At 39.2% G+C, this 27,769-nt stretch overlaps 1 protein-coding gene and 1 long non-coding RNA gene across 2 annotated transcripts in view; both read right to left on the reverse strand.

Annotated features, from left to right (window-relative positions):
• The window catches only part of LOC311276886, a 374,569-nt gene that overhangs the window by 242,980 nt on the left and 103,820 nt on the right, over positions 1 to 27,769 (reverse strand). The window lies entirely within an intron of this gene.
• LOC311276696 (serine/threonine-protein kinase pim-2-like) lies at positions 10,186 to 15,606 on the reverse strand (the record flags this gene model as incomplete). Its single annotated transcript, XM_084386538.1, has 7 exons — positions 10,186 to 12,349; positions 12,641 to 12,778; positions 12,859 to 13,216; positions 13,420 to 13,470; positions 13,646 to 13,740; positions 13,903 to 14,091; positions 15,465 to 15,606. 7 exons carry the CDS (start codon positions 15,604 to 15,606, stop codon positions 12,252 to 12,254), a joined length of 1,071 nt encoding a protein of 356 aa, XP_084242664.1. The 3' UTR covers positions 10,186 to 12,251.

The raw sequence follows: 27,769 nt of genomic DNA on the forward strand, positions 1-27,769 counted from the left end.
ACCCTCATCCGGAATGCAGAATCACTGGCAACATTCAAAAAACAGCTGAAAACCCATCTCTTCCGTGACCACTTACCTTCATTAAAAAAAAAAAAAAAAAAAAAACCTTTAAAACCTCACTTATCGGGCTTATGCTACTCTGAATAATGCCTGAACCTCGTATTCTGAGCACTTCTTGCGTTGTTGTTGTTTTTTGCCTCTTCATGATGACTCGCTTAATTTTAGTTATTCCTCGCTTTGGATAAAAGCGTCTGCTAAATGACAAAATGTAAATGTAAATGTTCTATCAGCTTGAATCAGTCAGCCCATTCTCCTCTGACCTCTAGCATCAACAAGGCATTTTCGCCCACAGGACTGCCGCATACTGGATGTTTTTCCCTTTTCACACCATTCTTTGTAAACCCTAGAAATGGTTGTGCGTGAAAATCCCAGTAACGGAGCAGATTGTGAAATACTCAGACCGGCCCGTCTGGCACCAACAACCATGCCACACTCAAAATTGCTTAAATCACCTTTCTTTCCCATTCTGACATTCAGTTTGGAGTTCAGGAGATTGTCTTGACCAGGACCACACCCCTAAATGCATTGAAGCAACTGCCATGTGATTGGTTGATTAGATAATTGCATTAATGAGAAATTGAACAGGTGTTCCTAATAATCATTTAGGTGAGTGTATAGCTAGGCCAGTGGTTCTCAATTCCAGTCCTCGTGACCCACTGCTCTGCACATTTTGTATGTCTCCCTTATTTAACACACCTGAACCAGATCATCAGCTCATTAGGAGAGACTCCATGAACTGAACTGAGTGTGTCAGATAAGAGAGACATACAAAATGTGCAGAGCAGTGGGTCACGAGGACTGGAATTGAGAACCACTGAGCTAGGCTAATTTACTTTCATAATTACTAGCTTACTTACTAATAGGTAAATTAAGTTTTGTGCAGATTTGTAATGGAAATATTATGTTTTTAATTTATTTGCTGCACAGCAGCCTATTTTACAGTCTGCTATAGCTAAAAGTGTTAATAAGTTTGTTAGATAGCAAAGCCCTCAGCTTATGTCAGAGGACATTATAGTGATCCACTCAGAAACCAATCAGACTAGTGTAGTGAAAAATTTCTTTGCCTTCAGATGAGATAACATGGATCCAGAAGGAGCTGTAAGCCTAGCGTCCAAAGAAAAACAAATAGGAAGAGATATTGATTGGGAAAAATGTCAAGTCAAGTCAAGTCATCTTCATTTATATAGCGCTTTTAACAATGTACAGTCGTGGCGTGGCCAAAAGGTTTGAGAATGACACAAATATTAGTTTTCACAAAGTTTGCTGCTAAACTACTTTTAGATCTTTTTTTTCAGTTGTTTCTGTGATGTACTGAAATATAATTACAAGCACTTTATACGTTTCAAAGGCTTTTATTGACAATTACATGACATTTATGCAAAGAGTCAGTATTTGCAGTGTTGGCCCTTCTTTTTCAGGACCTCTGCAATTCGACTGGGCATGCTCTCAATCAACTTCTGGGCCAAATCCTGACTGATAGCAGCCCATTCTTTCATAATCACTTCTTGGAGTTTGTCAGAATTAGTGGGTTTTTGTTTGTCCACCCGCCTCTTGAGGATTGACCACAAGTTCTCAATGGGATTAAGATCTGGGGAGTTTCCAGGCCATGGACCCAAACTTTCAACGTTTTGGTCCTCGAGCCACTTAGTTATCACTTTTGCCTTATGGCACGGTGCTCCATCGTGCTGGAAAATGCATTGTTCTTCACCAAACTGTTGTTGGATTGTTGGAAGAAGTTGCTGTTGGAGGGTGTTTTGGTACCATTCTTTTTTCATGGCTGTGTTTTTGGGCAAAATTGTAAGTGAGCCCACTCCCTTGGATGAGAAGCAACCCCACACATGAATGGTCTCAGGATGCTTTACTGTTGGCATGACACAGGACTGATGGTAGCGCTCACCTTTTCTTCTCCGGACAAGCCTTTTTCCAGATGCCCCAAACAATCGGAAACAGGCTTCATCGGAGAATATGACTTTGCCCCAGTCCTCAGCAGTCCATTCACCATACTTTCTGCAGAAGATCAATCTGTCCCTGATGTTTTTTTTTGGAGAGAAGTGGCTTCTTTGCTGCCCTTCTTGACACCAGGCCATCTTCCAAAAGTCTTCGCCTCACTGTGCGTGCAGATGCGCTCACACCTGCCTGCTGCCATTCCTGAGCAAGCTCTGCACTGGTGGCACTCCGATCCCGCAGCTGAATCCTCTTTAGGAGACGATCCTGGCGCTTGCTGGACTTTCTTGGACGCCCTGAAGCCTTCTTAACAAGAATTGAACCTCTTTCCTGGAAGTTCTTGATAATCCTATAAATTGTTGATTTAGGTGCAATCTTAGTAGCCAAAATATCCTTGCCTGTGAAGCCATTTTTATGCAACGCAATGATGGCTGCACGCGTTTCTTTGCAGGTCACCATGGTTAACAATGGAAGAACAATGATTTCAAGCATCACCCTCCTTTTAACATGTCAAGTCTGCCATTCTAACCCAATCAGCCTGACATAATGATCTCCAGCCTTGTGCTTGTCAACATTCTCACCTGAGTTAACAAGACGATTACTGAAATGATCTCAGCAGGCAGCAATAAAATAATGACATAATGAGGAATAATGACAGTAATAAAATGCAGTGGAATTTTCATGCCAAAGAAGGACTATGCAATTCATCTGATCACTGTTCATAACATTCTGGAGTATATGCAAATTGCTATTATAAAAACTTAAGCAGCAACTTTTCCAATTTCCAACATTTATGTAATTCTCAAAACTTTTTGCCACGACTGTAGATTGTTTTCAAAGCAGCTTTACAGAGATAAACGTATAATTTAAGGTAAGATTGTTTTGGCTTTATAGATGTTCTTTAATAAAGTTATTTTCCAGCTAAAGTTAGTTTTGATTGATTCGCTTCCGTCGCAACGATCATTTGTTATTAAATTAGGGTCCGCCAAGATGACACCATTCTCTCTACACAAACTTTAAACGCAATCCTGTGAGAAAAGCTGATGGCGTTCACATGCGCATTAAGAACTGGTTCTATAGTTATGTGCGTTTGAATATATGTGTGCAGGTTTGTAATTCCCTACAAACCAAGCCTAAACAAATTACTGGTGTTTCCTTATAGTTTTGATTAAGAATTTTATTTTATTTTATCAATTCGGGGTAGATACGCAAATTGAGTTTTCCCGACGACGCTTTATCTGTAGAGTGGTAAAGGGATCCTCCATAGGGAGAGACTAGTTGGCACTTCAGCACTGCGTTGTCATCGGGTCCAGGCGAAGGTCCTTCGTCAGATCTGGATACGGCCTGGATCTGGCAGGCTGCGGGAAAACCTCGGGATAAACAAAGACACTAAAATTAGCGAAGATGCCATTCTTCTCATGATGTAACGAGTACATCAGGATATATGGGAAGTGTTCCCGGTTCCAGCTGACCTAATCTATGCAGCCTAACATTGAATTATAGAAGTCTATAATGTATTATGTGAATGCTATGTCAAAGAGATGTGTCTTTAATCTGGCTTTGAACTGACAGAGTGTGTCTGCTTCCCGGACAATGTTAGGAAGACTGTTCCAAAGTTTTGGTGCTAAATAGGAAAAGGATCTACCGCCAGCAGTTGATTTTGATATTCTAGGTATTATCAACTGGCCGGAATTTTGAGATCGCAATAGACGTTAAGGACTATAATGCGTTAAGAGCTTGTTCAAGTACTGCGGAGCTAAACCATTTAGTGCTTTGTAAGTAATCAGCAATATTTTAAAATTGATGTGATGTTTAATAGGGAGCCAATGCAGTGTTGACAGAACGGGGCTCATATGGTCATACTTCTGGTTCTGGTAAGAACTCGAGCTGCTGCGTTTTGGACCAGCTGTAGTTTGTTTATTAAGCGTGCAGGGCAACCACCCATAAGAGCATTACAATAATCTAGCCTTGATGTCATGAACGCATGAACTAATTGTTCTGCATTTGTCAATGAGAGCATATGACATAATTTAGATATATTTTTAAGATGTAAAAATGCAGTTTTACAGATACTAGACACGCGACTTTCAAATGAAAGATTGGTATCAAAGAGCACACCCAGGTTCCTAACCGACAACGAAGACTTAACAGAGCAGCCATCGAGTGTTAGACAGTATTCTAGGTTATTACGTGAGGAAGTTTTTTGTCCAATAATTAGAATCTCTGTTTTTTTCAGAATTTAGAAGTAGGAAATTATGAGTCATCCAATTTTTTATATCAGCTATGCATTCTGTAATGTTTCATTTGTCAAGACAAATATGGAAAATACAGCCAAGATAAAGCCCTTTGATTGAAGTGATTTTTCAGGAAGTGCTGTCTTTGTGCTCTTTCTGGAGATTATTGTAGTATAATACTGTGCAATATTTTTGCAATATAATAGACACACACCATTATTTGCATTGTGCTTAGCTTGACCTTGCTTATTCAATCCATTCAGTCTCAAAGGGATGAGACTGACAACCTGAGAGCCACTGCTTTGATGGGGAAAAACATACCTTTGCCATACGACTATTACATAGTTATTACTACTAACTAGTTACTAACCCCTAACCCTAAAGAAGTGAGAGAGCAGTTTTGTTAGGATGGAATTAATAACTATAGTAATATGTGAATTAACTATAATTTGTGTTACAACCTGGTACACTAATTAAGTCAAATAGCACCATAGACCATCATCTACAGTTCTAAATTTCCGCCTTGACATTAAAGTATTATAACTTGTGCAGCATTGCACTGTCTCTCCCTACAAGCTTTAAACTTGGCTTGACTCATTCCCATAGATATGGGTACTGATTGATAGAGGTTTTGGGATACTAGGTTATGTTTCCAAGCTGATATTCACTTTGAAAACTGCTTCTCTTTAGGCGGCGATTGTTTTTTTCATGTTCTAGTTCTGTTGTCTCTTACACAGTACAATAAATGTTCATTCTGACACTTCAGCAGACACCCCATGAGTGTTGGCTTTCATTTGATACCATTTTTATGAATATGGTCCTTGTGGTTGTGGAGATATTCAACATTTACTGTTGGCATGTCGTGTTGAGCAGGAAACCAAAAAATTGGCCTGAAATTGCTTGTACAAGTCACACAAAAAAAAATTCAGCTTGACAACCACCCTAATATCTTACCTATGGGTGTCTTCTAACTAAAAAAATAGGGTGACAGCTTGTACCAAAACATGTCCGCAAAAGTCTTAACGGAAGCCCTTTTCAGAATTGGCCCCCTGACTATCAAATACTAGTGATGTGACGTTCAGCACCGAGGCTTCGAAGCTTGTATCAAAAAAACAAAACATCACACATTGAAGCAGTGTATCGGAGCTTTGATTCGTTTTGCCATAACCACGTGATCTGTGACATCCGAAGCTTCAGGCTTGTTCGACTTCATGCAGCTCTGCGCAGACCGATCGGCGGCTGACTTAAAGCAGTGCATGCCGGTTAGAAATTTTGTCCGACTTGATACAGCGCCGACGCCACGTGACTGTGACGTATGCCATCAGAGTACCACGAGAGTAATTCGAGAGTAGCCGGAGAACTCAGCCAGCGCAGCTTCTCAAGAGCGGCTGCACTGGGCTGCACGAGGGCTGATGACGACACAGCTGTTCCACGATTGGCCGGATTCACCGCATGACAACGATCACGTGTGTTTCGTGTTTATTCGAACACCTTTAGTTCCTCTAAAGCTCTCAAATCAGTTTATTATAACAGTAAACACTCTTTTCATGTCGTTGTCATGTTATATTGTGTCATGTTTATCAAATTAAAACTGATTAAAAAACGTAGACTCCACTTCATTGATAGTAGCTTATGTTGAACTTTATTCTTGTTCAAACAGACGCTGTATGAAAGCAGTACATAAAATATTGAATGAAAATGTCTCTGAAACATCTGCGTATTATTTGGCAAATATTGCATTTATTTCACTTCAGCTGTGGTAAAGTATGCAAACACCACGTGAGCGGTCACTACGGGAACCAGAAAGTGTCCGACTTTCACGTCTTCGTTTGCAGCTCCTCCCCGCCTGCACGCGGCTACTCTCGCCCAGAGCCATAGAGCTGGTAAGTCCCGCCCCTTCCGTAAAACCCCGCTGGACCTCAAAGTTGAAAAACCGTCAATGCAAGTGAATGGGAGAAAATAATTATTTTCTGGTCCCGTTTGAATTGTGCCATGAATGTGAACATATGTTTTCTGTGAATTTTTTATATAATCTTTCATGTTACAAGTTTGACAGTATATGGTATGATTCTTCGGCTAGCAGTTGTGGAAAAGACATAACGAGAAAGACTACATGTCGCCTATGTGACGTCACCCCATAAAGTTGACTTACCCGTGGTTTTCGCCAACCTCAACGATTTTGTCCTCTCCCTGAAAGAAGGCGGTGAAGTGCACCAAAGACACAGTCATGTTTAGCGGGATCCGTGAGCTAGAGCCGTGTGCGAGTGGTGGTGACGTTTCAAACGCGTCGAAAGCAGCGAAGAGTTGTAGTCCACAAAGTGCTCACACACAAAGTCTAACCGTATCAAACTTCTACCCGCTAAATTGTAGCATTCTTTACACGAAAAGTTCTATAAAAAATTCACAGACAACATATGTTCACATTCATGGCAAAATTCAAACGGGACCAGAAAATAATTATTTTCTCCCATTCACTTGCATTGACGGTTTTTCAACTTTGAGGTCCAGGGGGATTAGTGGAAGGGGCGGGACTTACCAGCTCTATAGAGAGAAAGAGTTACGACACTCCCATAGACCTCCGTTGTAAAAAATGGCGGCGCTTTTAACCGCCTACTTCCGGGATTTGAAGATCGGATTAGTTCCAAACACTGTCATTTGGTCGTTGGACACCATTCACTTACATTGCTGCGCGTCGAGTTGTTCCAGAGGTAAATTGCTGAAATATCGACCTCTTTTGAATTGTCAACTGTCTATATTGTATCAGAGGCCCTTTGCGATGCTTATACTGGTCTTCATTTGTATATGCACGGCGTAATTATTTATATTTTATGTTGGTTGTTTCAACCAATTTTCAAGCACTGCCTGCTAGCTAGCTAGCGCGACTTCGTCAGCTGTGACAGTAAGAGCTCGGTAATGAATCGCTGCCACCTTTATAGCGACTTCATTAATTTTAATATTAATCTTAATTAAATTTTTTGGGATATACTAACTTTTCATTATGTTTTGTTGTCTTGAGTGAAGCAGCTTGTGTGAACAATGCTGGACCTCTAGGATTGTTATGGCCATCACCAGTCCTGTCTGTTTCATGGATCACCTGCCCCTGGTTTTTGTTTTTCTTGTTCACACACACTCACACAAGCACAAATTTTTTGTTGTCTGTCATTGTTTAATAAAACATATTTTATTTGAAAACCTTCATTTGTATCAGCCATGCTTAATTGATGTCTCAATAGCTGTAACAGAAGTTACAAGTGTTTTGTTAGTGAATTGCTTAAGTTACTTGGATTGAGTTACAGCTACCCTTACTCTTAGCCTACTCTGTACACTAACCCAGAGCCATAGAGGAAAATCTTCACTCTGCACTTACCTATAGACCCAAACATAAAAGCGTAAATTCGTTTTTAATCTGTTATAGTTTTGATAATATGTGTATGGCTTAATCTTAAAATTATATTCTTAGTCTTAACATGATCATGTTTCACGTTGTGGTCCTGGGGGTGGCCACTTTCATCAGAAGAAGTGAGCTAGCTTCTAGTGAATTCTGAACGGACCGCCACCGCAGACCTCTTGCGTGATCAAAGGTAGGCTAATGGCTGGATCAAAATTTATAAGCAAAATCACGGGAATCAATAGCCTAATACAGCACAGTTGTGCTAAAATAAATATCATGAGACGTCCATCATCAGATGAATGATATGGAAAAGTTAGAGCCGCTAAAGCCAGTGCTACTACCCATGCGAACATGAACACTAAGCTTTTCCCTCCAAAAATATAGCCTAAAACTTACCTCCAAATGCAAAACTGACATTAACAAAATGCAATAATGCAATAACAGCTGAAAAAGTTCTTGGGTGTGTGTTTTATTTTATATTTACCGTTCAATAATACAATCGCTGCTGTCTGTCCCATAGAAGAACATGACAGCCAGCGTATGTTTTGGAACTATTGGGGCTTACATGAACCACGTGACAGCCATAGCGGCGACATCAAAGACTGTCGCAACTCTTTCTCTCTATGACTCTGCCTGTTACTACGGGGAGGCAAGCCCAGCCGAGCGTCACTGGCACCCGTGGTGCCCACCATGGTAGGACAAGCATGTCCTCAACTGTAACAGACCAGGTAGTAAGACTGTCTGATGTTACTGCTCTGCTTCCACGTAGAGAGTGTAAAATACACGGTGGTCAGGTATCTGACATGGGTTCTGACATATCCTTTAATGGTCTTTGGTTTTGGTGGTGGTGGTGGTGGTGGTGGACGGGGTGGTGTGGTGTGGTGCAATGGATAAGACACATGCCTTTGGTGTGAGAGACCCGGGTTCGAATCCACTGTGAGACACCAATGTGTCCCTGAGCAAGACACTTAACCCCTAGTTGCTCCAGAGGCGTGCGACCTCTGACATATATAGCAATTGTAAGTCGCTTTGGATAAAAGCGTCAGCTAAATGAATAAATGTAAATGTAAAATGTCTTTGTAAGAGCTCTTTCAAGACCTCAGTAATGCTAGACAACATGACAGAGAGAGTCCACAGCAGTTTCTCTACAGGCTTATGGGGTTGAAACAGAAAGTCATTTTTGAGACACAGCAACCTGGTGTAGAGTTTGGTTATGACAGAAGGCTTGTACAGGGTACTTTTCTACACACACTCTACCAAGGTCTAAATGAGAGAAACACTTATGTTAGACGTGATATCAAACCTTTCCTTTCTGACATGCAGGCTAGTGATGACTTTCTGTTAGAACAGAACGTGTACAGTCTGGCCGCCCTAGCACATCTGTTAGTCTTCCACGGACACTGTCAGCTGACAAAAAGGGTAGATGCCACGACTGCGTAGTGAGCGGAACCATGAGCTGTCCCCATTGTTTTGTCTGTTGCCAGGCAGGACACCGAGCTATTGGCTGTTTACAGAGGAAGTCGTCGGGAAACGGGAGGAAGTCGCTGGAGCAGGGCAGCCAGTGACTGTGAACAGCATTCAGCCCACTGTTAATATCAAACCCATACCATGCCAAGCAGGTCCAAAAAAACACATCGCCCAGCTCATAGGAAAATGTTGTATCATCTCTTGCAACATCAATGGTGTGCCAATTGAAATGCTTTTAGACTCAGGGGCTCAGGTGACGATGGTCAGCAAAATCTGGATAGACAGAGCAGCACCCCATGTCAAAATCCAACCACTTCAGTCCCTCTTTGCCGATCAGCCTCTTGAAGTATCAGCAGCAAATGGTACACAAGTTCTCCTTGATGGATGGGCAGAGGTTGACCTGCAGATTTGTAGTGAGCGCCATGGGTCCGTGACAATTGGAGTGCCCCTACTGGTCAGTCAGACTTGTCACTGTCCCCTGTTAGGATGTTACTTCATAGCTGAGATCATCAAAGAGCATGACAACACAGTGATGTGACTGCTATTCTGACCGACGCTTTAAGTGTCCCTGAGAACACAGTTGAGGCTTTGGTCTGTGCCCTTCAGATAACCACCACTGATGAGACAGCCCTGTGTACTGTACACACAGGCAAGAAAGGTGTAACTATCCCTGCTGGTAGAGTCTATGAAGTCAGGTGCCGGGTTAGGGGGTTGCCAGGGAATTGTACCATGCCCTGAGGGCCTAGAACTGTTCCCTGCATTAGTTGACATCCCTTGTGGGGTGTGACGTTAAACCTGTCCAGAGTCTTGAGCACATGCCGAATGACGTTGTCCAAACCTTTGCAGCTCAATTAAGTACAGATCCAACGACTTACATGAACAAAGAGCAGGACAGACAGATCAGGTCTAAAGCTAAAGACAAGTGGCACCCTCCTGTTGACGTATCACATCTAGCTGAGGATGAACAGAGGTTAGTTAAGGAAATGTTGTTCGAGCATTCTGATGTGTTAGCCAAAGACGATGGTGACATTGGTTGTATTCCTGACGTCCAACTTAGAGTCAACCTTACAGATGAAACACCTGTTCCATCCCAAAGCCCTTGTATCAAGAGGTAAAAGACTACGTTCAGAACTTGCTTGTCCGTGGTTGGATCAGAAAATCCACCTCATCATACTCTTCTCCTGTGGTCTGTGTGAGAAAAAAGAACATGAGCCTACGTCTCTGTGTTGACTTACGGGGGCTGAACAGCAAAACCATCCACGACCGCCACCCCCTTCCACTCATCCAGGGCCTGCTTGACAATTCAGGAGGCAACTCATGGTTTTCCATACTTGACAAGGGCAGTGCTTACCACCAAGGCTTTGTTGAAGAGAGCTGCCGGCACGTGACAGCTTTTAGCACACCCTGGGGTTTTTATGAGTGGGTACGCCTCCCATTTGGCCTCACCAACGCTCCGGCAGCATTCCAACGCTGCATGGAGGGCGTGCTGGCTGGTCTAAGAGATGACTGCTGTTCTCCTTACCTGGATGATGTGCTCTGCTTTTCCAAGACTTTCCAGGGCCATGTTGAATATAGTGTTGAATATTAAATGTCCCCAACTAAGCAAGCCAAAAGCCAAGGCAACAGTGGCAAGGAACCAAAACTCCATCAGTGACAGAATGGAGAAATAAACCTTGGGAGAACCCAGGCTCAGTCGGGGGCCAGTTCTCCTCTGGCCAACGAGCGAACAGTGTATGATTATGATCCAGGCAGCGTTACAGGTCAGTAGTTTGGTCGTGTCGATGAGGCCTTCATAGGGCTGATGAGGCTGGCACTTCAGGGATGCGTCATGGTTGGGTCCAGATGCAGATCCACCATCTGATCTGGATACGGCCGGGGTCCACCTCACTTCAGTAAACGGAGAGACTGGTTGACACTTCAGTACTGCGTTGTCGTCGCGTCCAGACGCAGGTTCTTCATCGGATCTGGATACGGCCTGGATCAGGCGGACTGCGGTAAACCTCAGTATAACCAGAGAGACTAACATTAGCGTAGACGCCATTCTTCTTATGATGTAACGAGTACATCAGGATTTATGGGAAGTGTTCCCGGGTTCCGGCTGGCCTAATCTATGCATCCTAATATGGAATTATAGAAGTCTATAATGTGTTATGTGTATGCTAGGTCAAAGAGATGTGTTTTTAGTCTAGCTTTGAACCGACAGAGTGTGTCTGCTTCCCGGACAGTGTTAGGAAGACTGTTCCAAAGTAAAATTACACATTTCACCATTAGAATAATCTCTGTAGCATATTGGTATCATATGCAATGTTTTAATTAGTTTATATAACATGGTTATAAAATAAAACTCCAAAATAACCTGCAGGGAACGTTCAAAGAAAACATCTTTGTTTGACCGGTTGTGAACACGTGCGGCAAACACGACTAGAATTTGGCTAAAATAACCTCTGATGATGACGTTCTCTGTAGGTTATAAAAATAAACCCCCAAAAGATTATATTTTATTATTATTATTTATGTTGGTACATTGTTCAGTATTATATTCAGAGCACTTTTTGTTAAACTTACTATTGTGAGGAAGAAAATACTTCAAGTAGGCTATACAGTATGTCTACCAGTTGTAAAGGTGTGTGTGTTTTATCATTTAAATTATATGCACTAGTGTATGTGTATGTATATTTTTTATTACTATTTATTTATTTTTGGTACATTTCTTAAGAAGCTTAATTTATTTTTAGACTTATTTGTTGGCCAGTTTTGGTCTGTGCAATAAATATTAAAAGTTCTAAACTATCTATTGTGTTTTGTTGTTCCAATATAGTAATGATAATATTTTAATATTTAAGTTAATAGGTGTCACTCACATTGTCCCACAGCAACATTAAACTAGTGTAGATTAGTGTACAATGTTTTATAATAATAAGATGTTCTATTTAGTGTCCATTTCATTCATTTAACATTTCATATTGGGGGTATCCAAGAAATTTCTTATATTTAAACTTTTTTTTATTGTTTTTTAAAGTAACGCAACAGTTACCCAACACTGCGCACCGTCTTATGCGGAAATAGTAACATTGGGCGGACATACATTCTCCACAGACAATCCATCGCAACAGTCCATCAGGGACGCTGGAAAACGTGGAAGGACAACATCTTCATCACTTTGAAGGGTTTTTAAACCAGTCATGATGTAAAATGTTATATAAGGTGATCCGTGACTTTCTCAAATTAAGTTTCTCAAGAATATCCAGGCATTCTGTCAAAGTTTTCAGAAGACAGTTGATTAGTCACGTTTGTCCTTATAGACACTCATAAACAGATTTTGAGAAATGTAGTTCATGTAAGGTCATGTAAATGAAATACACAGCATTTCGTGCTGTTACTATGATATTCTCTAGATGCCCATGAACATTTATGCATTGCTAAACATTCATTGTCAATCCGCTGTGTTTTACACTTTGCTCATCATTGACACTAATAATTTTACTGAGCTCTAAATGTTTTTTAAGCAATGTTATTCCCATTTCGTTCTTGTTGTTGGCCTCACCTTTGGACAGACGTGACCTTTGCCAAAACCAATGGCCTATTCTTGTGACCAGGTGATCCAGCAGTATGTGTGTGTCGTTAAGCGGGACCCACTCAGCGTACAGTCTGATCGCTGAGTATAATATGTGTTCATCAGCACCTGTAAGAATACATTTCCAGTGTTTAGTAAAACATCATCAAACACATCAACAGTGAACGGTGTGCGAGAAGCCGACTCACGTCTTTCTTCAAGGAACAGTGTGCCTCCGAAGTTCGTCAGCTTGACTTTCAGGGTGTTTCGGTTGATGAGAATGTTCATCATGTGTGTTTTGTGATAAACACCATGCTCCAGGCAGTGCTGCAGCGCCACAACGAGCTGCCGAACGATGTATTTCACTGCGTGTTCTGTCAGGGAACCTCGGTTTTGTTGGTAGAACTCAAACAAGGTCATTCTGTGATGTGGATCTTCCAGAACCAGGACGTCCTGATCTTTCAGGATATACATGCCATATAACTCTATAATATGTGTGCTAGTTTGAGGCTTTTGTAGCATAAACATTGCAGCTGCCTCTGGACTCATAGGAAAGGGACACTCAGGCTAAAGAAAAGAGATTGACAGAAAGTTAGTTGACTCCTAACTAATCTCTAATCTCCTAACTAAAGGCCCGGGATACTTCATTTTTGAATGAGGGGGTTACTTTACAACTGATGTTTCTAGGCTTTCAACTATATCTTATACTGTACATACAGGTGTATCAATTACCAAATTAATTTTCATGAAGAATAAAGTTGTCAACTTACCAATTCCACCAGCTTCTCAGGCCGGCTCTTCTTAATACAACGGATGATCACCTAAAAAATGAAGAAAATAGTTGCAAACGTAAGTAATCTGATCCATTTTTGTTTGTGTGCATGGTAATCTACAATCTTTACATTTCTGATGAAAACTGTAAACACTGATGTTTATGTCGGGACTGAAAGACTAAAGATAGAAGGAAACAAGAGGGGAAAAGTTTGAGCAACATACTCGTTTGCTATCCGAGATTCGGAATCCCAAATGATCACTGCGAGCGCCTCTGGATTTCAGTTTCCATCCCACTTCATAAAGAGCTTTAAAATATCCTGAAAAACACACGTTAGCATGTTAATATACAGCATGAGACTGAACTCCAGCAGCAAACACACCTGAGATCAGGTGAGGAACCGACAGGAGTAGAGATTAAACTAAAGCCAGAAGCATCAGGCAGAAATGGAGATGAATCAGAGTGATAATAATAAACTCACTGTCTGTCCGTATGAAGTCCAGTGGGTCAGGTCTGTCGGCCTGGACTCGAGTGAGGCGGGTCTGTCGGCCTGGACTCGAGCGTTTCTGTCGGCTTGGACTCGAGCGTTTCTGTCGACCTGGACTCAAGCGTTTCTGTCGGCCTGGACTTGAGCGTTTCTGTCGGCCTGGACTTGAGCGTTTCTGTCGGCCTGGACTTGAGTGGGGCGGGTCTACCGGCCTGGACTCGAGCGGGTCTGTCTGCCTGGTCTCGAGCGGGTCTGCCGGCCTGGACTCGAGCGGGTCTGTCGGCCTGGTCTCGAGCGGGTCTGTCGGCTTGGACTCGAGCGGGTCTGTCTGCCTGGTCTCAAGCGGGTCTGCCGGCCTGGACTCGAGCGGGTCTGTCGGCCTGGTCTCGAGCGGGTCTGTCGGCTTGACACTGGGTGTGTGTGGAAGCTCCTGCGACGGCGGAAAAGCACACACTTGGGTTTCTTTGGTTTGGAAGAGACGTTTCCTGGAATTCCACTCTCTCAAAACGCCAGCATGGAAACTCATCCATCTTGATTGCTTTTCTGCAAACAACAAAATTGATTAGAAACATGTTTTATTAGCACAGATTACAGTACATGCTTTATGTTGCTAGTTTAAAACAAATGGGGGAAAACATTTGTGAAAAAGGATGTTTTATTCATATGTTATGCTATGTCCTCTGTAGTGGACCCCGGGACTTTAAAATAAACAGTTGTTTAAAAATAAAATGAATTTTTTTTTTTTTGGATTCATTTATTTTTCATTCACCAATCAATTTTTAGGTTTCAGTATTTTTTTTTTTAACAAACTTTGTATAAAGATGATTCTCAACTATGTTATGGAAGATATAATGGAATGAATTGATATGCCATTTTACTTAATGCAAAATGAGGGTAAAATGGCCATAAATGTCATTTCCATTCAGTAAAATGTATCAATACACTGTATCTAATTTGCATATTTGCAGTCCATATTACAATTTAGAGTAATCTGTTATCAGAGGAAACGGTCTAAGTTATGCATTTCAGAAATAGTCACAGAAAATATTCCTCTCTATAGCAGTTTTAATGGTCATTAAATGGCTTTCCTGGGGTAAACGTAACGTTATGTGTCATATGTTCTCCAGCTGTTTTATTGACCATTTCCACGGGAGAAAAACACTGAATGATCGACATTCTGTATGAGGCATAAACATTTCGGTAAGTTGTAGCCTACTGTATCTTTCAACTTACCAATCGTTCATTCGTGTTTATTTACTATTAACTAGTAGTAGTCAGAGTAAGAGATGATCGGTTCACGTGCGCCAGCGATCTGTCACCACACATTTACAAGCGCCAAAACGGTATTTATTGTTTGAATTTCGCAATAAAATTGACAGAATTTGAGAGGTTCATATTTGTTTCATATCAAAAGTAACCAGCTCTGTCTGTGTCTGTGTCAGTGTCCTCTTCTTCGCGATTTTTCTCTGCGTGTGAAAAGTGTCAATCGCGTGTCACTTTGGCAGCCCTGTTGTGTGTGTGTGTGTGTGTGTGTGTGTGTGTGTGTGTGAATGCACCTGAGTTGTTCTCCCACGCGACTCTAGTTGGAGCAGGAGCTTCACACTCCTCTGCTGTGTTTCTCTCCTCAACAGCGCCACTCAGCGGCTCCTCCAACACTGCACTGCAGATCTCCTCATCCATCGGGAAGTGTTCAGACATCGTGCAGATCCTGGACTTTATCACTGTTTGACTAATAACTCTGAGTCTGAGTTTCTACAATGTTTGACTAATAACTCTGAGTCTGAGTTTCTACACTGTCACTGTTTGACTAATAACTCTGAGTCTGGTAACCTGAGCAACTCGGCCTGTGACGTCATATGGAACGCGCCTGACATCACAGCGGCTGCTCTGGGCGCGGCCGATCGATCGCCAATACATTTTGAACATTATATCTTTGTAATCATGTAACCATGTACAGTATTTCCAAGTCATTAGTACAGAAAACTGAACACATCAATTCATAAATTAAACAATATCAGTGAGTGAAGAGGGTAACCAATGATTCAATTTCTTTTTGAAAAAGTAAGTCTCCTCATGATTCATTGGTATAGTTTAATAATGATTTAATCCCTGATACTCTCCATAATTTGGCCCAAAACATAAAGACATGATAAAAAGATATGAAAAGATGGAGCAGTTACTGCAGATCTGAGTGTCCTGTATAAATGAGGTCGATGTGCTTTAATTCTGGCTGAACAATCTTACAATGTACAAAGATCTACAGTCAGCCAACAAATAAACAACAACGTTCATGAAGAGCATTTCCAGCATCTCTCCTGTATTATTTGTGTTCATGTTGAGTTTCTCAGGGACAATCTGAGCTCTCTCGTTCCTGACTGAGTCGAGCTGTTTCAGTGGATGAAGAAGAGGATGAGGATGAAGATGATGATGATGATGATGAAGATGAAGATGACTGTATGTGCGTCTGCGCCATACGTCTGGAAATATCTGTTTTTCCTTATTTTCTCAAACTGTTATGGACATTATCATAGATAATCTTATTTTGGCACAGTTTATAGGACTACATTTGATATAGGCTACTAAAAAAAGTCTATTGTCATGTATTTTGATTATACGATCTTCTGAGAGACAAATAAAATGGGCTAGTAAAATTCAGAAAAAGTGGGTCTTATCATTATTTATTTGTTGGTTTAAGATTAGTTAATGCTCTGCAGCAGGAGGTCTGCATGCCTCAAGTTCACTCATAGATGCTGCATTTAGCATTAATTAACGATTCAGAAACCATTTTAGAGCTTATTGGATTTTAAACAAAAATTAGTTAGCCTACTTCTAATTAGTTAGCTATACTTATTCTGAACAAGTAATTAATCGTTCAATTTAAAAATTTTTAGCATAAATGTACTATTTAATAGAGCTACACTAAAGTTTTTATAAAGCCTAGCACTCTATTAAATGTAGCCTAGTCATAGCCTACTAGTCATTTTTTTGATAACTATGTTGAGAGCATACAAACATCAGTCAGGCAAAACAATTGACAGCCCAGATCAATAAAGTAAGAGGTGCAAACGGATGCGTCTTGTTTTTAGGAGAAACAAACACTTAAAACAAAACCGACATGAGATTACCACTATAACCAGTAGGTGGCAGCAGAGGAGCATTTATTTCACAATCTCCACTTCCTAAATAGGTTATAAGTAGAAAAAAACCCTACTGACCCACGGAACAATTTGGATTCACTCTTTCCTTTATGACAAACAAAACTATTGTATTTAAAGTGTGAATAGATTATAAAGAAAGCGAACAAAGTATATGCTCTTTTTATTTAGCGACTGATAGAAAAACTCCCATGAAAACTCGTTTGATAATAAATAAATTGACTAGGAATACACTCAAATCATTCTACAGGTTGTGTAAAAGAATAGGCTGTTGTCTGTGGTTTGTTCATTTACTTGGAGCTCAGGCTCTGCATTGGTTATAGCCTGAAACTGATATTAACTGTAAAGTTATATATGGCTCCATGATCAAAAAGGACGTTGATTCAGGGATGTTGTACTTGATGAAATCATGTTCACCCATATACTAAATCCCTTTGCACATACTGTTTGCCCTGAATGTCCTTTTGCAGTTTTTCTCAGTCACTTTGGTACATTTCTTGAATCATCCTTAAGATTTGCAAACCAGTAAATGCATTTCTCAAAATAATCCATACTTGCAGCCCCACACAGTGGATTTAAAAGCTTGTAACTTACTCAAAATCTTCTCAAAAGTCAGTATTCATGTCAATGAACATATAGTGCCATCAGAATGAAAAGTCCTTGTGTCATTGTTCACAAACAAGACAGTAAAAATGCTTAGTCATGTTGTCAATATAAAAGTGTACTCGTTCAGTATTTTCAGATTTAAACTATATGGCTACGATTTATATAGTCTTGTCTTTTTCTTTATATCACAATGAATGACATACATATACATATGTGATTCTCCAACTACAGGCACTTTTGTGTCCTTGGCCTTTTTTTGTAAATAAATTAACAAACAAATGCACAAATACATTGTCATTATGAAGGTCATGCTCCAACATCCCAGTAACCACCAAATCTTGCCCCCGTTTTCTTTTAAAAATGCTTTTGCAAGGCTGTTTATTAGCAGATTTTGCAGTTTTATGCTTGTCCCCAACCCAGACTGGCCCTCTTTGAATGTTAAAAAATTATATTAAAGGACCGATTTAAAAATATTTTTTAACATGTTTGTCTTAAAGGGATACTCCACTTTTTTCAGAAATAAGCTCATTTTACTAGCCTGACGTCGTCATACTCAATTCTAGTCAGAATGTGAGTCTGATACTTCTCCATTGAGCTTTGATTATGGGGCATGTTTCAACCGAACCAGGAAAAAAAATTCCTCTGCACTCAATTGGATAGACCTACAACCAATCAGAGCAACGGAGTAAGTGACGTAAGTTTTTCATTCATGTTTCCGATCGCGGTTCTCTGTTCCTCTTTTAAAATTAATGCGCTGTCGATATCTTCTATAACAGACGCGATGGCGGAATCTACACATGATGTTTTATAAACAAATTTCAGGAGGAGCACATTCAAATAATCAATCCAATCAACCGTCTATCAGCATGAGAGGAAAGCATATATTTATTCACTCGGTCAACTCACCTAACATGACAGTTTTCAGCATCTCTGCACTCACTCTTGGCTTGTTCTTCCACAGCCAGGAATACGGGGGGAGTAGGCTACTTTGGGTTCGGGCCGAATACCGAGCCCGAAGCCTCTCCTCGGACAGCACGCCAAATATGCATTTATTCTATCTGACTTATTTGTAAGCGTGAACTCGTGAAATCTCAATTCTTCAGCGGCAGTCATTTGAATTCAACCCAAGCGCTCGTTGATGACGTGGATGATGACGTTACCGTTGCTTATCTGTCCATCATCGTATAAAGCCCGCCCTGACAATTTGATTGGTCCGAACAATTTTTGTTCGGGCATAATAGCTCCTCAACGGAGCGAGTCCAGACCGAACTTCCCGACCAAAAAATATTGTGGGCGGGGTTCGGGCTGGCACCCAGGCTATCATTTTACATCTCCCCCAGAGTTAAACAGATGAGTTTTACCGTTTTAGAATCCATTCAGCCGAACTCCGGGTCTGACGGTACCACTTTTAGCATAGCTTAGCACAGATCATTGATTCTGATGAGTCCAGTAGCATTTCTTTCAAAATGACCAAAGAGTTTCAATATTTTTCCTATTTAAAACTTGACTCTTCTGTAGTTAAACCGTGTACTAAGATCGACGGAAAATGAAAAGTTGCGATTTTCTAAGCCTATATGGCTAGGAACTATACTCATTCCAGCGTAATAATCAAGGAACTGTGTGGCTGTACCATGAGTGCAGCAGGTGTAGTGATATGACGCAGCGCCTGAAAATAGTCCCCAGCTCGGTAACTTCTTCCAACGTGACCGGGACTAAGTTTGTCTAACCTATTAGACCTATTTTCAGGCGCTGCGTCATATCATTACGCCTGCTGCACCCATGGTACAGCCACACAGTTCCTTGATTATTACGCTGGAATGAGAGTAGTTCCTAGCCATATAGGCTTAGAAAATCGCAACTTTTCATTTTCCGTCGATCTTAGTACACGGTTTAACTACAGAAGAGTCAAGTTTTAAATAGGAAAAATATTGAAACTCTTTGGTCATTTTGAAAGAAATGCTACTGGACTCATCAGAATCAATGATCTGTGCTAAGCTATGCTAAAAGTGGTACCGTCAGACCCGGAGTTCGGCTGAATGGATTCTAAAACGGTAAAACTCAACTGTTTAACTCTGGGGGAGATGTAAAATGAGCATATTTCCGAAAAAAGTGGAGTATCCCTTTAAGGACAAATAAAATAAAATCATACATCGAAATTCCACATGTATATCACAATTTTAAACTATTTTGGGAATAAAATAAGGCTGTCCCCGCAGGTTTTCCTTCATTTCCACCTCCCTTAACAAAATCCACCTCAAAAGATCCACCTTAAATATTTTATTTACTTGGTAACCATGGAAATAATAGTGAAAAGGACAATAGTGAAACTTCAGGCACATGTGCTCTTCAGCACAAGAAAATAAATCAAGGTAACTCAAGCTTTTATACAGAGTATTTTTATTCAGCGTCATTTCCACCTTGGCTGTAGTTCGGATGAATTATGTACAACAAATATGAAAATAATGTATTTATGTTTATTACGAGTAAACAACATGCTAAGTCCAACAGTAGATAAGCCTACTGAGGGTGTGCTAATATTGCAGAAAAACTGCTAAAATGTGATTTCCACCTCTGGGAAATTACAGGCGTAGCTTTGGACATATGATTTATGCCGCTTGTGTGCGCTATTTGCATGTTCTCATGACATATTTGTGCTTTTGGACCGAGAACTTTATATATCACCATTCCAGTGCACTCTATATTTATTTTTATTTATCTATATTTATATGAATTTTGAGTTTTGAGCAGGTTCATATAATTTGCATATCATTTGTAATCATTATTTTTTTAACTATTAGGTACTGTTTAACTCATATATGTTAAATAATAAAATAAATTGCCAGTCCAAAATATTTTTAACCATGTAAGTGAAAATAAACAGAAACAATCTTTCCACCATAAACTGTCATTTCCACCACTACAGTTTTTAAGAAAAAAAAAAAAAAAAAAAAAGAATAACCAATGATTTTAATCTAAATGTATTTTAAATCAAGTATTAATAGTTCATTACTTACAATATATGTGTGAGTGACTTATAATAAACATAGACCTGAGCAACAATGAAATGCTGTAGGCAAAAATCCCAACTCGTGGCAACATGTGGCATTTAACAACTTTAAATAAAAATGTATTAAGTTCATGAAGTATTAAGATTTATTTTGTCACATGATTAGGTAGCCACTGATGTTGTTGACTGATACATAATCTTATATAATCAGTTTTACAATATTATATTGTAGTAAAATACATAAATTGAAAAGTGGTGGAAATGACATCTTTGAAAGCGCTCTTCAGAAAAACTGTTAAAAATAATAATATTCATATAATATAATATGTTAAATATAATAATAATAATAATATTTGGAATTCTAAAACTGCCCACTCTTATATTGTGTTAGAAGACACATGAAGGAAGGAAGACTGTTTTAAGTGTGTTTTAAGAGAGTGAATTTTCCATAAGCTCACAGTGCCAAAAGTGCTCCTAGTTGGAGAATTACCCATAAGCACCCTGCGCTCTATAAGTGTACAGCTCATCTAATGTACAGTGCAGTTCAGCATACTCAAGCTCATCAGATTCAGAAAGCAGCTCTGGGGGGTTTAGAAGAAAGTATCGCAGTTTTAGACACCACCTTATTTTCTTCAGCTCTTTTAAGTTACTACCAAATTTTCTGAAATATTTAGCCATTTCAAACTTCATCAGCTCCCACAGGCAACAATATGAATCTAACGCTAAAGCTCTCTCCCAATACTGCTCAATCAATAATGAAATATTCTTTTTAAACATCTTTAAACTGGAGAATTGTTCAGTTTCACTCTCAGAAAAAAAGGTAGGGCCTACTAAAGCTGTCACTGGGACAGTACCCTTCAAAAGGGTTCTAATATGTACCATTTAGATACTAATATGTACACTTTTGGTACAAATATGTACCTTTGAGGGACTAATATGTACCATTTAGGTACTAATATGTGGGTCAATGACGTATAAGGATTTTCAACAGGCCAATTTTGAAATACGAAAATTAACAATATATATTGCAATTGTTCAATCATTAAGAATGTTGTGTACATAAAAATTCAAATAAAAATTTTAAATTAAGTGATTTTAGTGTTTATTCATCTAGATGAATTGTCCATAGGCTTAAAAAATGTCATGTGGGGCGACCGTGATTTATCTTAAAATTAATTAATTTCCTTAACATAAATGTATTTTTTTTAACATGTTCTCAGTAATTAAAGTGTTTAAAAACAGAGTATTTGAATTTCTTTTGAGTTTTTGTATATAATGATTTCATAGTTTTGTTCTGCAATTTCAGTCGCCTTCTAAAATGCAGTTAACAGACTTATTTTTCCTGTAAATCGCATAAAACTGATAGAAATGTTTTAAAAATATAATTTACTAAAGCATACTGTATCAGTGATTTATATTTCAGCCACAGAAATAAGATATTTTATTTTAAATTTAATATAGTGATAGCTTTTATTGGTCGCACCACATGATAAGTGGTCGCTCCAAATGACACGAAAACCTTATATAGTTAAAAATCTATTTAAAGAGATCAATGAACAATACATTTTATAAAAATTTTTTTATTGAAACCAGATTTTATACAAATTTCACAGAATTTTCCTGAACATAAACATTTTATAAACTCACTTTTATAAAAAAAAAAAAATCACTTCACAAACACAAGTGCACCATTTAATTTAACTTGACTTAGAATTTCTTTCTAACAAATAATAATGTTATAGATATAAATTATTTCATAAAAGTATTGTATACAGGTAACATTTGGGGTCAATAGTTTTTTAAAAGTAATTAATACTTTATTAATCAAGGACACATTCAGTGTCACATTCAGGCACAGGCTATAATGTTACGAAAGATTCTATTTCAAATAAATGCTGTTCTTTTGAACTTTATATTCATCAAATAATCCTGACATGTATGAAAAATGTATCACAGTAATCCAAAATGTATCACAGTTTCCCAAAAAAAATATGAACATTGATAATAATCAGAAATGTTTCTTGAGCAGCAAATCATTAGTGACCCTGGATCACAAAACCAGTCACAAGTCGCACGGGGTATTTGTGGCAATAGCCAACAATACATTGTATGGGTCAAAATTATAGATTTTTCTTTTATTCCAAAAAATCATTAGGATATTAAATAAAGATGTTTTATATCTTGTAAATGTCCTACCATAAATTTCTAAACATTTATTTTTGTGAGTGAATATAGCAATATTGCAAACATAAATGGACAACTTTAAAGGCGATTTTCTCAATGTTTCAATTTGAAAGGATTACAAAACATTTTGGAAATCATGCCAAATAGTGCAGAAAATAAATTTGAATAAATTCAGAGTAATTTCAAAGACGTTTTCAAAACAGAAGTTATGGCCGGACGGTCGCACCACATGATGTTTTGACACTTTAAATAACAAAAAAAATAACAAATAAATAAAGTTTTTTTAAAAGTTAAAGTGAGTACATACATGGGAGAGGTACTATAAATATACAGTATCCTTTTATGCATTTAAACCCATTTTTGCCTGAAAAAATGCAATCGGACAGAAAATTTAGGCGTCATGTCATTGACCCATGTACACTTTTGGAACTAATATGTACACTTTTGGTACCAATATACTTTGAGGGACTAATATGTACCATTTAGGTACTAATATGTACACTTTCGGTACTAATATGTACACTTTTGGAACTAATATGCACACTTTTGGTACCAATATGTACCATTTAGGAACTAATATGTACACTTTTGATACCATATCTTTGAGGGACTAATATGCACTCTTTAGGTACAAAGGTGTACCTTTTGAAAAGGTACCGCCACAGTGACATCTTTTGTACCTTTTTTTCTGAGAGTGCAATAAGAAGGAGTTGATCTGAAATCAAGGGATGTTGAGAGACTAATCCTTTAAGAGAGACAGCACTGTGGTCTGCAAGAGGCGTAGCATGAGTGCTGGTTGAGTTACAGCTGTTTGCTAGACTTTGGGAAATAAGCCAATAATGTGTTCGAGACTGTTTAGACTGGTCCTTACTCCAGGTATAGAGTCTCTGCTGTGGATTTGTTTCTCTCCATATATCAACAACACTAAATCGCATCACAAATGCATTCATAATTGGACATACAGAATCCGCTCTTGAAGGAAACCTTTCCAAATCACTATTTAATACCATATTAAAATCCCCACCCAAAATAAGACCAGCATTTGGGTATTTATTTATCCAGTAGTAGCCTATATGCTCACTAATCACATCCATTAAGGTGCTATTTTCCATAGAAGAATTATATCCATATATATTAAGAAGAACTGTGTTCTGGCCAAGTAAAATCACTAACAAAAGAAAATGTGGCACTTCTAGTCTCTATTTCAAACAACAGTCCACACGACGATCGATGGACGTGACGTCATCCGACATCGTCCCTACCAGGGAAACACATTTTATTTTTTAAACGACATTTAAAATCTAAAATATAATTGATTTCACCCAAATAACACTCAAATACAATCTTGGCTACATATTCAGGCTGACTATATGCATTTATAACCAGTAATTTATTTTTAAATCATCATTTTCCCTCGTGAGGCACTTCCACCGGAAACCAACATTCGATGATCGATGACCGTGACGTCATACGATGTCGTCGCCACGAGTGAAGTGCATATTAAATTCAAAACAGTATTTAAAATAATTTTAAAAAATACTCTTTTTCTCACACAAATATTGTTAAACACGATCTTGGGTACTTTGTCGACCCTGTTAAGCATTTTTTTTTTTTACAATACTTTCATAAAATCAGCAAAAAAAAAAAAACCAACAACAACAACATACTAATAATTCAGTGACAATGAAAATGTACTTAAGTATCAATAATGCAGTACTTTAAAAAGTAAAAAAAAAACGTCTTTTAGGCAGTTGTATCTGAAAATGATGCGTTTGTGAGAAAGTGCTTATAAATAGCTTATTGTGTATGAATTGTATTTTCTGATAATGTATTAACTGATGTTTTGAAAGGGACCAATTTCTCACAATGTCTTAAAGTCCCCCTGTGGTGCAAATCCAGCTTTTAATGTTGTTTATATGTCTATGTGGTATTTTTAATATGCTTTAAGACTAATCATGTGTACATTCATAAGTCGACACCATTGCTGAGTATTTCCTCCTTAAAACTGCAGTGAACCAAAGACAGTCTCAAAAACACGCTTTGAAATCGCTGGTGTTTCTGACGTCACAAACTACCTTGTAACCAATCAGATCAACGTGTGAATCTCTGAGCTCTGTGAGTGGAGGCGGGGCTCATTTGCATATTCATAGAACCACATATACTAAATGAGGCAAGGGTGTCGAGTTACATTCAAGATATTTTAAGGCATGATGATTTTTTTTTCAAGGAAAAACGTTTAAATATGTAATTTTGGTGATCAAAGATGAGTTTTATGGGATAAAATTATTGACTAGAGGGGGACTTTAAAATTCACAGTATAAATACATATTTGACAGCTTAGTTAAGATGCATACTTCTTGACAGTTAAAGATTACAATTTTATAATTTATATAAATTATTTTAGGTATTCAATGTATGTATTGTGTAATTCTTTAGGTGACATGTCATAAGGTTTTTGTACCTTTTGCATTTCCACTTCAGCAAACGGCTCAAAATACCTCCAACATGATTTTATTTCAACTCAGTAAACTGACAATATAATTACACTAACAGTGAACCAGTATGTACATCCAATACCTCATAAGAGTTATACATTCCAATGAATCCTTGTCTGTATACCAAAATGAATGGTTTATTTATAATTCTCATCATTATTTATGACTGGATGGACACCAAAGCATGGTCTCCATCCTTCACACAGGTTGCAGAGTAGAAAAGTAAAAGTAAAACAAACGTGGCTAAACCCAAAAGTGGCCACAGAATGACGCACCTTTTACAACCAAATACTGCATAACAGTAACTCTACGTTAACATCCAGCGCAGCTCGTCGCCTCTGCCTCGAGAAACCTTCAGGCTCTTCCTCCTCTGTGTCAGTGCTTCTGATGTCTGGAAACTTCATCAAGAATCTCACGTTTGAAACGCAACTAATTTTCAATGCCAATAAACTTTCCCAATAATAGAATAGAAACAGAAACATGTTTTCACTAAACAAGCTGGATTGAAGAACATTTGCTGGATTGGGTAATGTTTTTTAATTCGAACGCAGAGGCGTATAAGAGGAGTTAGTCAATGTCCATCTCGGGGAGTTTGGCGTTTGGTGTTTCTGGGACTCGGCTCTTCTCCGGCTGGGTCTCTGAATTCCCCTGTCCGTTAACGGGACCGTTCTGTTCGGCCGCCGTCTCCTTTGGAGGCTCCAGTGTGTCCCTTGATAGGACCTTGATAGTCGCCTGAACTGCCTGCCCCGTCCTGGTCGCCTGAACTGCCTGCCCCGCCCTGGTCGCCTGAACTGCCTGCCCCGTCCTGGTCGCCTGAACTGCCTGCCCCGTCCTGGTCGCCTGAACTGGTCGCCTGAACTGCCTGCCTCGCCCTGGTCGCCTGAACTGCCTGCCCCGTCCTGGTCGCCTGAACTGGTCGCCTGAACTGCCTGCCTCGCCCTGGTCGCCTGAACTGGTCGCCTGAACTGCCTGCCCCTCCCTGGTCGCCTGAACTGCCTGCTCCGCCCTGGTCGCCTGAACTGCCTGCTCCGCCCTGGACAACATCTTCATCACTTTGAAAGGTTTTTAAACCAGTCATGATGTAAAATGTTATCCAAGGTGATCCGTGACCCACTGTCATGAAGTTTCTCAAGAAGATCCAGGCATTCTGTCAAAGTTTTCAGAAGACAGCTGATTAGTCACGTTTGTCCTTATAGACACTCACAAACAGATTTTGAGAAATGTAGTTCATGTAAGGTCATGTTACCATGAAATACACAGCATTTCTTGCTGTTACTATGATATTCTCACGATGCCCATGAACATTTATTCATTGCTAAACATTCATTGTCAATCCGCTGTGTTTTACACTTTGCTCTTTACAATTTTACTGAGTTCTTCATGTTTTTAAGCAATGTTATTTCCATTTCGTTCTTGTTGTTGGTCTCACCTTTGGACAGACGTGACCTTTGCCAAAACCAACGGCCTATTCTTTTGACCAGCTGATCCAGCAGTATGTGCATGTCCTCAGTCGGGACCCACTCAGCTGACTTTCTGACCTCTGAGCTTAATATGTGTTCATCAGCACCTGTAAGAATACATTTCCAGTGTTTAGTAAAACATCATCAAACACATCAACAGTGAACGGTGTGCGAGAAGCCGACTCACGTCTTTCTTCAAGGATCAGTGCGTCTCCGAAGTCCGTCAGCTTCACTTTCAGGGTGTTTGGGTAGATGAGAACGTTGTTCATGTTTGTTTTGTGATAAACACCTTGATCCAGGCACTGCTGCAGCGCAACAACGAGCTGCTGAACGATGTTTCTCACTACGTGTTCCGTCAGGGAACCTCGGTTTTGTTGGCAGAACTCCAACAAGGTCATTCTGTGATGTGGCCATTCCAGAATCAGGACGTCTTGATTTTTCAGGACATACATGCAATATAGCTGGTTGATATGTGTGCTAGTGGGAGACTTTTGTAGCATAAACATTGCAGCTGCGTCTCGACTCATAGGTATGGGAATCTCAGGCTAAAGAAAAGAGATTGACAGAAGGTTAGTTGACTCCAAACTAATCTCTAATCTCCTAACTAAAAGCCCGGGATACTTCATTTTCCATCTCGTGAGCTTTTCAAAGTAAACTCTTGGGCTGCCCTGACTAAAGATTAGTCATTCATTCAAGCCATTAGTTGATTAATCGCATGTTTATATTAATTTAATTACTTAAATATAAGTAAACCACATACTTTGGGCTTAAAGAGTTAATTAAAAATCAAAGCAATTTACTTTGTTGAACAAAAACTGATGTTTCTAGGCTTTCAACTATATCTTATACTGTACATACAGGTGTATCAATTACCAAATTACAATTTAATAAAACGATTCTTGGAGAATTTCATGAAGAATAAAGTTGTCAACTTACCAATTTCACCAGCTTCTC

The sequence above is a fragment of the Rutilus rutilus genome, assembly GCF_951802725.1.
Source record: "Rutilus rutilus genome assembly, chromosome: 18".
In the NCBI taxonomy this organism is placed as follows: domain Eukaryota; kingdom Metazoa; phylum Chordata; class Actinopteri; order Cypriniformes; family Leuciscidae; genus Rutilus; species Rutilus rutilus.